This window comes from Hemiscyllium ocellatum, chromosome 17 (genome assembly GCF_020745735.1).
Source record: "Hemiscyllium ocellatum isolate sHemOce1 chromosome 17, sHemOce1.pat.X.cur, whole genome shotgun sequence".
NCBI classification, from domain to species: Eukaryota; Metazoa; Chordata; class Chondrichthyes; order Orectolobiformes; family Hemiscylliidae; genus Hemiscyllium; species Hemiscyllium ocellatum.
Window position 1 is genome coordinate 1543944 of NC_083417.1, and position 14681 is coordinate 1558624.

At 41.4% G+C, this 14681-nt stretch overlaps 1 protein-coding gene across 6 annotated transcripts in view; it reads left to right on the forward strand.

The window, feature by feature from the left end:
* Positions 1-14681, forward strand: part of zc3h18 (zinc finger CCCH-type containing 18) — a 248614-nt gene that overhangs the window by 61253 nt on the left and 172680 nt on the right. For all 6 annotated transcript variants that reach the window (XM_060837894.1, XM_060837895.1, XM_060837893.1 and 3 more), the window contains 3 exons: positions 1727-1819; positions 2365-2516; positions 14443-14554. In XM_060837894.1, coding sequence (XP_060693877.1) covers positions 1727-1819; positions 2365-2516; positions 14443-14554 — 357 coding nt within the window. The remainder of the gene's footprint in view (positions 1-1726; positions 1820-2364; positions 2517-14442; positions 14555-14681) is intronic.

Below are 14681 nucleotides of genomic sequence, written 5' to 3' on the forward strand. Positions count from 1 at the left end.
TGATTTGCTTTTCCAAAATACAACACCTCACATTCATCTGAACTAAACTCCAACTGCTACTCTTTGGTCCATGTAATCAAGTTACTGTTGTACTCTGAGATAACCCTCTTTGTTGTCCACTAAACCACCAATTTTGGTGTAATCTGTAAACTTTCTAACCGTACGTCCTACTTTTGCAACCAAATCATTTGTATACATGACAAAAAACAGTAGGCCTAGCACCGACCCTTGTGTACACCACTGGTTGCAGGCCTCCAGTCCAGAAATCAACCCTTCACAACCACCCTCTGTCTCCTACCTTCAAGCCAATTTTGTTTTCAAATAGCTAGCCCTCTTTGGGTCCCATGTGATCTAACCTTGCTAACCAGTCTACCATGCGGAAGCTTGTCGGACACCTTACTGAAGTCCAAGACTTCATCCACTACTTTGCTTTCCTCAATCTTCTTTGTCACTCTTTTTAAAAATAACTCTGGTTAGTAAGACATGATTTTGTACACACAAAGTCATGTTGACTATCCCTATTCAGTGCTTGCCTTTCCCATTACATGTAAATCCTATCGCTTAGAGTCTCCTCTCACAACTTACCCTCAACTGATGTCAGGCTCACTGGTCTATATTTCTCTGGCTTTTCCTTACCACCTTTCTTAAATAATGACACGCCCTTAGCCAACTTCCAGTCTTCATGTAGCTCATCTATGGCTGTTAATAATACAAATATCTCAGCAAGGGGCCCATCAATCACCTCCGGAGCTTCCCATAAAGGTCTATGCTCCATCTGACCAGGTCCCAGGGATTTGTGTTTTAACATGTTCAGCACCGCTACTTCTGTAATTTTGCCACTTAACAAGATATCACTGTTTATTTCTCCAAGTTCTCTAGCTTCTATTTCCTTCTCCACAATAAAAACTAATGCAAAAATATGCCTTTAGTATTTTATCCATCTCTTGCAGTTCCACATAGAGGGCCTTGTTGATCTTTAAGGGATCCAATTCTCGCCCTAGTTACTCTTTTGTCCTTAACATATTAGTAGAATCTATTTAGATACTCCCTAACTGTATTTTCCAAGGCTATCTCATGCCCCCCCCCCCCCCGCTCCCCTTTTGCTCTCCTGGTTTCCCCCTTGAATATATTCCTCTTGCCCTTTCTCACCTTAATGTTCTTGTTGACTAGAGGGCAGAATAGTCTGTTGTTGCTTCATCTGTATCTTACAGCTAAAAACATATCCAGTAATGTTGGAATGAGGGGAGCTGGGAAGAGTCGAGAGACTTCTTTCAGTCCATTTTGGGCCTTATGTGTCCACCTGAGAGTGCCCAGGTTCACTTTATCACTCCCTGGGTACTACACCAGTGTCAGCATAAGTAATGAATCCAAGCCCTGGATTTGAACGTGAGTTCCCTGAACACTTTCTGGTCTCTAGGTTGCTAGTACACTGACATGGCCACTCTGCCATCATCCTCTGAGGTAAAAGTGTGTGGCTACTTGATGAGGAATGTGTTGTTTTTAATTATTGGGTATGGAATAATTCAGGTTCACAGCATTGCTACCACCTGCAGACCCAGCGCTACCAGTAGATGGCAGCCAATATCCTTTATTTGGAGACTTTATTATGAGACCTGCTGTATCTGCCTATGGCTGCTGAGGATTAAGATTCCAGTTATATAATTCTGTATACAGTTTCAGATGTGACGATATTGTTTACACGAAGGATTCTCTCTTTCCGAACCAGGGTGCTCCAGTGATTGATGAATTGATGCCACCCATTCCCTTGGAACCTCCAGCAGAGAGTGCATGGGAAAGAGGCTTACGACATGCAAAAGAGGTAAACAGTAACTTGCTTCAAATTTCAAGCACTGATTGACTATTCTCACCAAAACGTAGTTAATCCTTCCCCCAGCCCAACATGTACTTGTCTGCCACCCTATTACCAGGATAGTGTTGCCTTGCCCAGTGCACATCGCTGAATCTCCTGTAGTGCACTGGAATGTCTGCCTGAATGATGAACATGATTGTCAGGAGTTTGATTTGAAACTATAACTTTTTGACCTAGGTGAGCATGTTATTCACTAAGCCACAGTTTAAAGTGAAGATTTTCATATGTTTGGCTTGGTCGAGTGACTTTTCCTTGTTCCATCTTTTTGGAATCAGTTGACTCAAATCATTTCAGCTGGAGTTCAACATATCACTTTTAAAACAGCAAATGTGATGTATGAGGCTACTGGTTACTTCTTTATTGATAGTCACAGTGAGTCCCGGTGATACCTGGTTTTGAATAGCAAGGAAGGAGAGAAGTGCAGCAAAGATAATTGATTATTTGCTGAATTGATGTTTGGATTTGTTCTGAGTGTTTCATGCTTTTACTTTTAGATGCTGAAAAAAGCCACCATCAGGAAGGAACAAGAACCAGACTTTGAGGAGAAACGGTTCAATGTCACCATTGGCGATGATGATTTTGACAAGGAAAATGATTTTTATCGGGACTGGAATTATCGTGTTGCTAGAGACATCAGAGAACCAGGGTGAGCATTAAAAGGCACAGATGCTAGTTTCCGTATTGACATAGAATCCCTAGTGTGGCCCTTCAGCCCCGAAAGTCCACGCCAACCGTCCAAAGAGTAACCTATTCTATATTTACCCCTGACTAATACACCTAGACTACACATCCCTGAACACTGTGGGCAATTTAGCCTGGCCACCTAACCTGCACATCTTTGGACTGTGGGAGGAAACTGGAGGAAACCTACACAGACTCAGGGAGAATGTGCAAACTCCACACAGACAGTCGCCCGTGGTTGGAATCAAACTTGGGTCCCTGATGCTGTGTGGCAGCAGTGCTAACCACTGAGCCACCGTGCCGACAGTTGTTGATCAAAACAAATGTGTAGTGCCATCTTGCTAATGAGCAGGACAACGAGCATAATCGAACATAGAACATTACAGCGCAATACAGGCCCTTCGGCCCTTGATGTTGCGCTGACCTGTCATACCAATCTGAAGCCTATCTAACCTATACTATTCCATGTACGCCCATATGCCTGTCCAATGACTACTTAAATGCACTCTACTACCGTTGCAGGCAAAACATTCCATACCCTTACTACTCTCTGAGTAAAGAAACTACCTCTGACATCTGTCCTATATCTATCACCCCTCAATTTAAAGCTATGCCCCCTCATGCTCGCCGTCACCATACTTGGAAAAAGGCTCTCCCTGTCCACTCTATCTAACCCTCTGATAATCTGCTCATGCTGTCTCACTTGGCTAGGCTCAGAACTAATAGCTCATTTAGGATCTTTGTTTTCTGAAAATATTGACTGAAGGAGACCAAATGTGAGGTGGATGCTATGTTCTGTTTCAGGTGTACAAAATGTGCTTTTGTATGCAGGCAGCAAGATTCTTTCTCTGAGAACACATGCAAAATTTGCATCTCTATTGCAACTGTGACCCAGATATCTCAAAATTGTATCTTGACTTTGTGATTTGGGATTCATCCATAAATATAGTAATTGCACAAAGATCAGTCCTTTTAAGTGTGTAAAATTCAAACATTGTAATTCATTAAGTGAGCAGTGTAAACCTAAGTGGACGAGATAGCTGTGTTTGATAGACCTGATTGCCAAAGTGCATAGGCTGGGGCTGTAACTTCATCAATTGGAGCATCAGTCATTGATATGACTTCACTTTGGTAAACCTCTTTCGTAATTTGTCTTAACCAAATGGAATGTATTATGGGCATTTGTGATTTGCAGAAACGCTTACAGTTGAGCAACAAGTCACGGTGGCACAGTGGTTAGCACTGCTGCCTCACAGCGCCAGGGACCTGGGTTCAATTCCCGCCTCAGGCAACTGACTGTGTGGAGTTTGCACGTTCTCCCCGTGTCTGCGTGGGTTTCCTCCGGGTGCTCCGGTTTCCTCCCACAGTCACAAAGATGTGCGGGTCAGGTGAATTGGCCATGCTAAATTGCCCATAGTGTTAGGTAAGGGGTATATGTAGGGGTATGGGTGAGTTGCGCTTCGGCGGGTCGGTGTGGACTTGTTGGGCCGAAGGGCCTGTTTCCACACTGTAAGTCTAATCTAAATGATAACTCAGCATAAACTGTTCAGCTTTTTGATGCTGGCCAGAAGTAGCACCAAATCCTAATCTACTTCCTGTTTGCCAAATTTTTCCAGTGTCTGACAGCAAAATATTTCTCTCCTTGAGAGAAATCCCAGTTTGCACCAGTCAGTATTCTGCATATTGCATCAAGTTAAGGAGATGTTATACTAACTTAATATTGTGCAGATCAATTGACACTCAGCTTTAGCTAGTTCCAACACTATTTATTGTGTCATTTGAATGAGTTCAGAAGCTTCAGTTTTCTCATTGAAAAGAAAAATGTAATTCTACCTTCTCATGCATTAAAATAGTTGCTGAATTTTGTTCCTGCCCTCATTTTATCAGTTGGCTACATGTTTATGTGCAATGTCTGGAGTATTTCCAAGCTGTGCCCAACTACAGGACTGCAGATCTCTCCTTGGTGTGTGTTAAGTTATGCAATCCCAGCAGCCATGGAGGTAGATGAATCAAGTATCCTTGATGCCCCCTGGGGGTGAAAGTTGATGACTGAATCAAGGTTTCTTTTTCTGATAAGAAATGTATGTTTCTTTCTGAACCAGATCAGAACTGGCATTTTCCTCTGATTCTTCTGGCTCAACACGCTTCAATGTACTCGCTGCTGACTCCATCCACCATCACTCCTCTCATATGTCAGGGGACCTCCAACTCTGTACTGAGTGTTGAGGCAGCATGCAATCTTCCCATCACCTGTCTTCCCAGTAAATTTGTAATGGGAAGGCTGGGAAGCAAGATACATCTGTATCCAAAGTCCTCCAACAGAATCACATTTTTCAGGATGAGACCTCAAGAGTACTTTTATGGTATTTTCATGCAAAAGAATCTTGATTGAATATTGCTCCCTTTCGCATTATGGCAGCAGTATTTCTAAAGTTGGAACTTTGAATGTGATCCTTCCGTTTTGAGTATTTTGGCATAAATGTTAATGGCACAACTAAAATATTATTCTGGAGAGCTTTTGGAAGAAGGTTTTGCTTATTGAGGTGTTTCTATGATGCGCACTTATCCATTTGTTGAGTTAGGTAGGTTTAGATGCTGCTTTCAGTTATTGGTCACAAACAAGTGCCAACTTGTTCTATGTTTCAGATGGAAAAAATAGAGGTTGGAATTTGGTTACAGTCATTCAGGCTAATAGCTTTTAAAGGCTGTTAACTGTTTTTGGGCTTCAGCTTCTGTTGGAAACGTGAATTAGTTTAAAATGGCAAGTCAAATAAACCCTTCTTGTACTTTCCTTCAAATGCACCAGCGACTTGGAGTACAGAGAGGCAATCAGTTACGGGTAAGGACTGTTCAGTGTGTTCTTTACGGTTGTTAATTCATTCATTTATAAATTTACTGATAAGCCCGTGTACCCTGCCTGAGCTGGAGCTTTGCATGAATACCATTGCTAATTTTAATACCTGTTTTTGTTTCAATGAAACAAAGGGAAGAGAAGGCTGGAAGAATTGGTTCCCTGTGAACATGAGGCAGAGTAGGTAAAAACAATGACAGCAGATGCTGGAAACCAGATTCTAGATTAGAGTGGTACTGAAAAAGCACAGCAGTTCAGGCAGCATCCGAGGAGCCGTAAAATCAACGTTTCGGGCAAAAGCCCTTCGTCAGGAATGCATGAGGCAGAGTGGTGCAGCGATGTTGGAGCAAAGTTAAAGTCATTCTGAGTTGAACGTTTGTTGATGAATATCGATGTCTGTCTTGGGATAGTCTTCAATATGAACTATATAAAATTTCCAAGCATCAGGGAAACGTTTTGCTCAGACTAACATCTTGGGAAGGTGGGATGCAGAGTGGGAGTGTGATCTGATTATCTTCCAAGGCAGTACTTTGAGGGGAGAGTTCAACTTTCTTTTATAATGTTGAGTGAGTTCTGAGAGGTGGGTTTGTGCAGTTAGCAACAGTCACTGGGAGAGCATTAATTAGCTTAATCATTTAGTGATGCAAATTCACCTCTACTGCTGATGCTTGTTTTTGAAGCTTGACTCGCAGTTAGTGCTAAATTCTGGACTACTAGAAAATAGTTTTGAGAACTCTAGAACTATCTTTGAGAGTGTCCCTACCTCTGAGACAATCTCACCTGCTCCAGAGAAGTAATCGCATCTCAAAACAGGTTGGTTAGAAAATAGGTAGAACCCATCCTCTAGATAACTTCATTTGCATCTGCATTTCCTCGCATTGAAGTAATCACTGGCCATAAATAGCAAAACCTCAATGACATTTGTACCTTGGATGATTTGTGCCATAAATGTTGCTTGACACTTAAATGCAAGTTACTGTCTGCCCTGACCAAGATGGATTTGTAACCACCTTGCCTTGACATTCATTGTCATTACCACCAGTGATACCCCTACCATTGGCATTCTAGGGAGCATTATTGATTAGAAACTTAACAAGAGTACCCAAAGGGATACAATGTAGTGTTATTGTCACTGGGTTAATAATCCAGACTAATGCTAATTAGTGCCAGTAACTCAGACCAATGCTGTGGAGACGAAAGAAAAACACTTTGAATCCTGAAAGTCTGAAATTAAAAAAACAGCAAATGCTGGAGAAACTCAACAGGTTTGGCAGCATCTATGGAAAGAGAAGCAAGAATTAACATCTTGAGTCCAATAAAAGTCTCTTGGAATCACAGCTACTAGCAAAATTTCAATTTAAGTAACAAATTGATTTGTTTGTTGGTTCATGGAATATGAATGTGGCTAGTTAGGCCATCCTTTATTGTCCATTCCTATTGCCCTGGAGGAAATGGTCGTGAGCTGCTTTCTTGAACCACTAAAGTTATTTGAAGTGTATTGACAGTGCAGTTAGGGAGGATGTTCCAGGATTTTGAGCCAGTGAGAATGAAGGATAAAGTTTAGTTTGGAGAGGAACTTGCAGATGAATGTGTTCTCAAGCATCTGCCCTTGTCCTTCAAAGCAGTAGAGGTCACAAGTTTGGAAGGTGCTGTCGAGCAAGTCTCGATGAATTATTGCATCACGTCGATGGTGCACACTACATTGGTGGTGGAGGGAGTAAATATGTTATGTTAGAAGGGTTACCAATGAAGTGGGCTTCTTTGGATGTTTCCTCATTAACCTGTTCAGAGATATTTTTGAGACCTCTGGCACAAAAGGGACTTGGCACAAGGCCCATGCCTCATTCGGGACACTACCACTGCACCACGTGAGCCCTGCAAGCTGCATTTATTCTGGCCGGTGTCAAACTAGTTGTTGGAGAGTACTCCATGACACTTTTAGTTTATGCCTTGTGCATGGAGAACTGCAATAAGGGAGACAGGACGATGAGTTCGTCTCTGCAGAATTCCTATGGCATTTGTTGCAGCCACAGTACTTCTATGGCCAATTCAGTGTCTGGTCAATGGTATACTCCCCCCCCCGATGTTGATTGGTGGGTCGGTGTTGGTGTTTCACTGATGGTAATAGAATTGGACATTGGGGTGATGATTCGATTATCTCTTCATGGAGCTAGTGGTTGTCTGGTATTGTGTGGCATGAATATTACTTGTTAGTTCAAGCCTGCATTTAGACATGAGCTGCTTTAGTTCTGAGGAATCACAAGTAAGACTAAATATCATGCAATCAGCAGCAAACACCCCCACTTCTGACCTTCTGTGAGAGGAAGGTCATTGATGAACCAGCTGAAGATGACTGGGCCTAGAACACCATCTTAAGGATTTCCTGAAGTTGAAAGGACTGACCTCCAAAAACCACAACCATCTTCCTTATGACTTCAAAGAGTGGGCAATTTTCTCAGGTTTCTTGATACTATATGCTATCGAATGCTACTTGTTGTTAAGGGCAGTCACTCTCACTTCCTGTCTGGAGATCAGCTCTTTTATCTAGGTCTAGACCAAGGATGTGATGAGGTCAGGATTGTGCAACGCAAACTGAGTATCAGTGTGCATGTTATCCCTTTTGTAAATGCTGCTTGATAGCACCATTGAAATCCCATTCAGTCATTGCTAATGATTCAGAGTAGGCTGTTACATTGGTGATTGACTAGGTTGAATTTGTTCCCTTTTTGTGAATGGGGTGAAATGGTGGCACTGTGGTTAGTACTGCTGCCGCACAGCACGAGGGACTTGGGTTCAACTTCAGCCTTGGGTGATTATGGAATGTACATGTTCTCCCAGAATCTGCATAAGTTTCCTCTGGGTATTGCAGTTTCTTCCCGCAGTCCAAAGGTATGCAGATTGATAGATTGGCCGTGCTAAATTGCCCCTTAGTGTTCAGGGATGTGCAGGCTAAGTGGATTAACCATGGAAGATGCAGAGATTTTGAGGGGACAGTGCTGGATAAGTACTGGTGTTGCAATTGCACTGGAACACCTTGACAAGAGGTGTACGTAGTTCTGGAGTGTCAGTTTGGAGAAGGTGGAGAGCCTTTGTAAACCACTGCAGCATATGGTATGGGGACTCCCATAGTGCTGTTAGTGTTCCAGGATTTTGACCTCGGGCAATGAAGGAATTACAATATAATTCCAAGTCAGGATGATGAGGTTTGGAGTGTGTGACGTTACTGTGAATCATAGGTCATAGGGGTCGCTGGTTAGGAAGGTGTTGTTATAGGAGCATGGGTATGCTGGCGCAATGTATCCTCTTGGCATTACAGTAGTGTTGGAAAGAGGTGAATGTTGAATATGGTGGATGGCATGCCAATCAGGTGGGCTGCTTTGTCCTGTCATTGTTGGACTTCTTGAAGTCGCATTCATCTAGAGAAGGTGGGAGAGCATTCTATCACACAGCTGACTTCTTGAAATGTATATGTTTTTTAAGAAAATTCTGTGGCTACAAGATCAAAGCAAAGGCTATGAATTACAGATACATAATGTCTACCTCCTGGCTGCCGCAAAGGTTTTCTAGTATCTAAAAGGTACACGCCAGGTGTATATAGTAATAGAGATTTATGGCACAAAAGATCTTCAGTCCATCGAGTCTGCTCTGTTCAAAAACAATTGCCTAACTATTCTAAATCCATTTTTCAGTACTTAGCCCAAAGTCTTGTACATCTTGGTATTGCAAGAGTATGTCTAAATACCTCTTATATGTTATCAGGGTTTCTGCCTATATCACCCTTACCAGCAGTATGTTCTGGATTCAGAAAGCAGGCCTAATTTGGGTAATCTTCCATAATTTAATCCCTGAAGCCCCTGTATCATTATTGTAGGCTTTCCAAGGCCAATATATCCTTCCGAAGGTGTGATGCCCAGATCTATTCACAGTAATCCAAGTGAGGTCTAACAAGGGTTTTGTATAACTGCAACATAACTGCTATTTCATTATATTCCAGTCCTCTAGCTATAAAGTCAATATTCCATTAGCTGCCTTGATTAATCTTTGCACCTCTTTGTAGTACTTTAAAGGTCTATGCACCTCAATCCCCAGGTCTCTTTCATATATGACTTCCTATGCTATTTTCTAAGTCAACCGTAAGTAATGTGAATAATTCCTTGTGGACACCAATGTCACATTCTGCCAATTTGAGTACTTACCCATTATCCCTACGTTCTGTTGCTTGCCACTGAAGCAATTTCCAAGCCATTTTAGTAATTTGCCCTCTATTCCATGGGCTACTTTCTTAGTTATCAGTCCCTTACGTGGGGTTTTATCAAAAGTGCTCTGCAAGTCCATATAAACAACATCCATATACATTTCCCTGTCCACTATCTTAGTCACCTCTTCAAAAAAATTCTGAGGGGTTTGTCGGGCATGACATACGTGTAATGAATCCATGCCTTCTCTCTCTGATAATTGAAAATTTCGAAGGATTCAGTTGATCTGTATTTGTAACTGATATCTTGTCCCCTGGTTTTTCCCCTTTGCCCTTCTTAAAATCTACCCCTCATGATTTTATGCATCTTAATCATGTCCCACCCCCTCAAACACCTCTGCTTCAAGCCCAGCAACATCCTGATAAATCTCCTCTATGCTCCCTCCAGTACTATTGCATCCCTTCTGTAATGTGGTATCCAGAACTGAACACAGTACTGTAGCTATGGCTGAACCAACTTTTCTGACAGTTCCAGTGTTAACTTTCTGTTCTTAAACTCTATACGTTGGCTAATAAAGGTAAGCACCCCATATGCATTCTTAACCACTTTATCTATCTGTCCTGTTACCTTAAAGGAACAATGGACATACACACCAAAATTGCCCTGATTCTTGTGTATTTCTGGTAGACCTATTGTTCATCATGTGTTTCCTTGTGTTGTTTGTGCTGCTGAAGTGCATCACTTCACACTTATCTTTAGACTTAGGTTTATTGTCACGTGTTACCAAGTACTGGAGTATAATGAAAAATTTATAATGTCACCCCCACATGACATTGTCTTGGGTACAGGTCACCTAGGTACAAATCTTAGATATCAAATAGAGAAATAAAAAAAAACAAGATGTTACTTTACCTTTTAGTGATTAATAGTGTAAGTCAGAAAAATAAAAAATAAAGTTTAAAAAGATAAACATTACAGTCTTTCTATAAAGAGCCTGCAGTGGATCAGTGCAGGGTTCTTCCACATGTCGTCTGACCAAGCCCTCAAACCACTGACCACCTGCACCAGTCGCCAGTCCAACAACTGTCCCTGCTCTGTTCCAGGCATGGGGACCATCCCCCCTTCACTTAGGCCTCGAGGCCACAGAATTCCATTTACCATTGACCAGCCCACTCATATCTTCATAATCTAAGCCTATCCTCACTATTTACACCCACCAATTCTATATAATTTGCGAACTTACTCGTCAACCTTCCTGGTTCAAATCAACTTGTTTATATCGAGCACAAATGTGTAATTTCCAATTATCTGGTTACATGCAGCTTCACCGAAACTCAAGATGTTCAATACCACTGGAACTACACATTGGAATTGATGGCACTCTCATTCACAATCTTAAATTCCCTCCATCATTGGTAAACAGTATATCATGTTCAAGATGCACTACAGCAACTCAGCAAGGCTTCTTCCTCAGCACTTTCCTAATTTGCGAAACCTACATTGAGAAGGATGAGGACAGTATGCACATGCTGTCAGTTATCCTCTAAGCCCCACACCCTCGTGACGTGAAACTATATCATCTGTTTTTTGCTAACACTGGTTCAAACTATTGGAACTCCCTCATGAACAGCACTGTAGGTGTTCCAATACCATTAACTACAGTAATTCAAGAATATGGCTCACAACTGCCCTCAGAGCAGTTGAGAGAACATAGATCATAGTCAGTGGTGAGCATGACCCACAGAATGTTAGATTATAAGAAAGCTCCAAATGAGGAGTCGCTTAGTGGTTATGTTCTGAGACTTGTAAACAATGTTGTACTTCATTGCTGGAGGGACGGAGTTTAAAATTAGGGAGGTTATGCTACAGCTGTATACAGTGCAAATGAGGTCATACCTGGAGTACTGTGTACAGTTTGGTTTCCTTGAGAAAGGATGGACTGGCACTGCAGGGATTGCAGAGGATGTTCACTACGTTGATTTTTTAATTGAGGGGGTTGGCTTATGAGGAGAGATATGGCACAGGGATGCAAGTTCAAAACCCAACACAGTAATTGGGGACTTGCAATGTTTTAAATAAATGGGAAATCAAAATCTAGTTTCAGTAATGGTGGCTTTGAGATTGCCATAAAATCCGATCTAATTCCTGTCAGGAAGGCAAACTGGCCCACGTGTTACTCCAGATCCATAGCAATTTGGTTACATTAGAAAATAAGTACAAGCGGGGGTGGACCATCTGGCCTGTCGAGCTTGTTTCATGAATCAAAAAGAGCATGGTTGGTGTTTCCATGGACTCACTCCACTAACTCACCTATTCACCAGAACCCTTAATTTCTTTACTTTTCAAAAATCTATTTCCATTGCCTTAAAACAGTCAACAAAATTTCGAAGTACTTAGCAGGGAATCCCACAGATTCTCAAGCTTTTGACTGAAGAAGTTCGTCCTCAGTTCAGTCGTGGATCTGCTCCTTTTGAGACTATGCCCCCATTCTAATTTCCCATGCTCCCTACTTCTATCTTATGTATTCCCTTCATAATTTTATGTTCCTGTAAGATGCCCGCTCATCCTTCTAAATTCCAATGAGTATAATCCTACAATCTCTCCTCATAAGCCAACCCCCTCAATTCGAAAATCAACGTAGTGAACATCCTCTGCAATCCCTCCAGTGCCAGTCCATCTTTTCTCAAGGAGACCAAATTGTACACAGTACTCCAGGTATACAGCTGTAGCATAACCTCCCTAATTTTATAGTAAAAAATGAGGTCTGCAGATGCTGGAGATCACAGCTGCAAATGTGTTGCTGGTCAAAGCACAGCAGGTTAGGCAGCATCTCAGGAATAGAGAATTCGACGTTTATGAAGGGCTTATGCTCGAAACATCGAATTCTCTATTCCTGAGATGTTCCCTAATTTTATACTCCATCCCTCTAGCAATGAAGTACAATATTCTGTTTACCTCCTTAATTACCATCTGCACTGCAAACCAACTTTGTGATTCGTGCACAAGGACACCAGGGACTCTTTGAACAGCAGCAAGCTGCAATTTGTCACCATTTAAAAATTAGACAATTTTGCTATTATTCCAACCAAAATGAATGAACTCACATTTATCAACATTGTATTCTACCTGTCAAACCCTTGCCCAGTCACTTAACTTACCTATATCTCTCTCATTCTAGTGTCATCTGCAAACTTTGACACACCCCACTTGGACCCCAATTCTGAACCATCTATGGAAATTGTCAAGAATTGCGGTCCCATCACTGAGTCCTGAGACACACAGTTAACCACTATTCATCAGCCAGAAAAACACCCATTTATCCCCACTTTTGCTTTCTATTAGTTAAACAATCTTCTGTCCATGCTAATATCATACCTGTAACATGTTTCACTTCCCAATGCTGGCTTAGCAAATCACTCGATGATATCAAATGGGCAATTAATGTTCACCTCTATGAGTAACTAAAGGCCAAAGATCTTTAACAACTGGCATACGGTTTTAAGCACCAGCCTATCCCTAATGATCTCTTTTTAAGTAAGATATGATTCCTTTTACTCTCTTACCTCCTCAGTTACTTTTAATCTGAAAATGTTGGAGTTGTATTAGCGCATGGTCATACAGAGCTTGATCTCCCTTCTGCCCAGTTTCACGGTCAAAGTGTCAGTATTAGTGACATTGATTTGAAAGTGGATGTCAGTATTGGTTTGACAGGTATGCTTATTTCAATTTTGATTATAAAGTTCTATTTTTGTTCACAAAGCCAGATACTTCCAGCCCTTCTGCTTAAAAACACGATCTGAATCACGATCATCCTTGATTCTTCAGAAATTAATGATCTTTCTAAGCCATGGCTATCAAGCACGCTCACACAAAAGCAAAAGACCGTGTGTGTCTACAACATTCTCCCTTAGTGGAGTCTTTTAATAAAGATAACCCAAACATACTGAGTTTTACTGCTGAGCCATCTGGCTCACTGATGTCCTTTAGTGAGGGAATCTTCCATCCTTACCTGGTCTGGCCTACATGTGACTCCAGACCCACAGCAATGTGGTTGACTCTTAACTGCTCTGTGAGCAATAAATGCAAGCCTAGTCAGAGATACAAACATCTCAAAATGAATAAAAATAATGTTTGGATATGAGCTGTAACAATGAAATGAGTTCCTAGTTTCAACAGTTGGTGGCTGTTCCCCCAACCTTGTCATGATCGAAATATAAACCAAAAGAAATGCAGATGCTGTAAATCAGAAACAAAAGCAGAAGTTTCTGGAAAAGCTCAGCAGGTCTGGCAGCGTCTGTGCAGAGAAATCAGAGTTAATATTTCAGGTCTATCGATCTGTCCTCTGAATGGTATTCTAATTTGCCAGACCTCCTAAGTTTTTCCAGCAACTTCTGTTTTTATCATGATCTAGTCACATTGAAGTCCTGTTCTGACTGAGCCTCCACTGACAACTACCATTTAAAAATTTCAGTAGAGCAGTATTCTTTGCAACTCAGTGAATGAAATATATATAAGTTTTATATAAGTTTGTGGTGATGGTAAAATAAGTTCGAAATTATCAGCCAGAATTCCCATCCCTGCTTATTATCCAACTCCACACCCCGCCTAATAAGAAAGTATTTGTATGAAGATGGAATTGAGCCTTTATTGTACCTTGCAGTATCTGGCTGCTAGAATTCATTGGCTAGTCCTATGTACAAAGTGTCATCGGTAGGCAGTTGCATGTAACAATGGAGCAAACATATTCGCCTCACTATGATTACGTTTATAACCACTCCTGTGATATTCATGATAGAATGGAAACTAAAGTATATAAGCTTGACCCTTTTTTCCTTGACCCTTAGGCCTGACCCCTATATAACTCCCTACTACGAACCCGAAGTTGAACGGTACTGGCGTGGAGGGCAATACGAGAACTTCAGAGTACAATGGACAGAAGCAGACTATCATTACAGAGTAAGCATTTTGAGAAATAAAATAAACATTTTGTCAATTTTTCTTTGTCTTGTACTTATCAGGACAAATTGCAAGAAATACCAAAGTAAAGAGAAAACAACATTCACACTGTATGAGAGAAGACTGA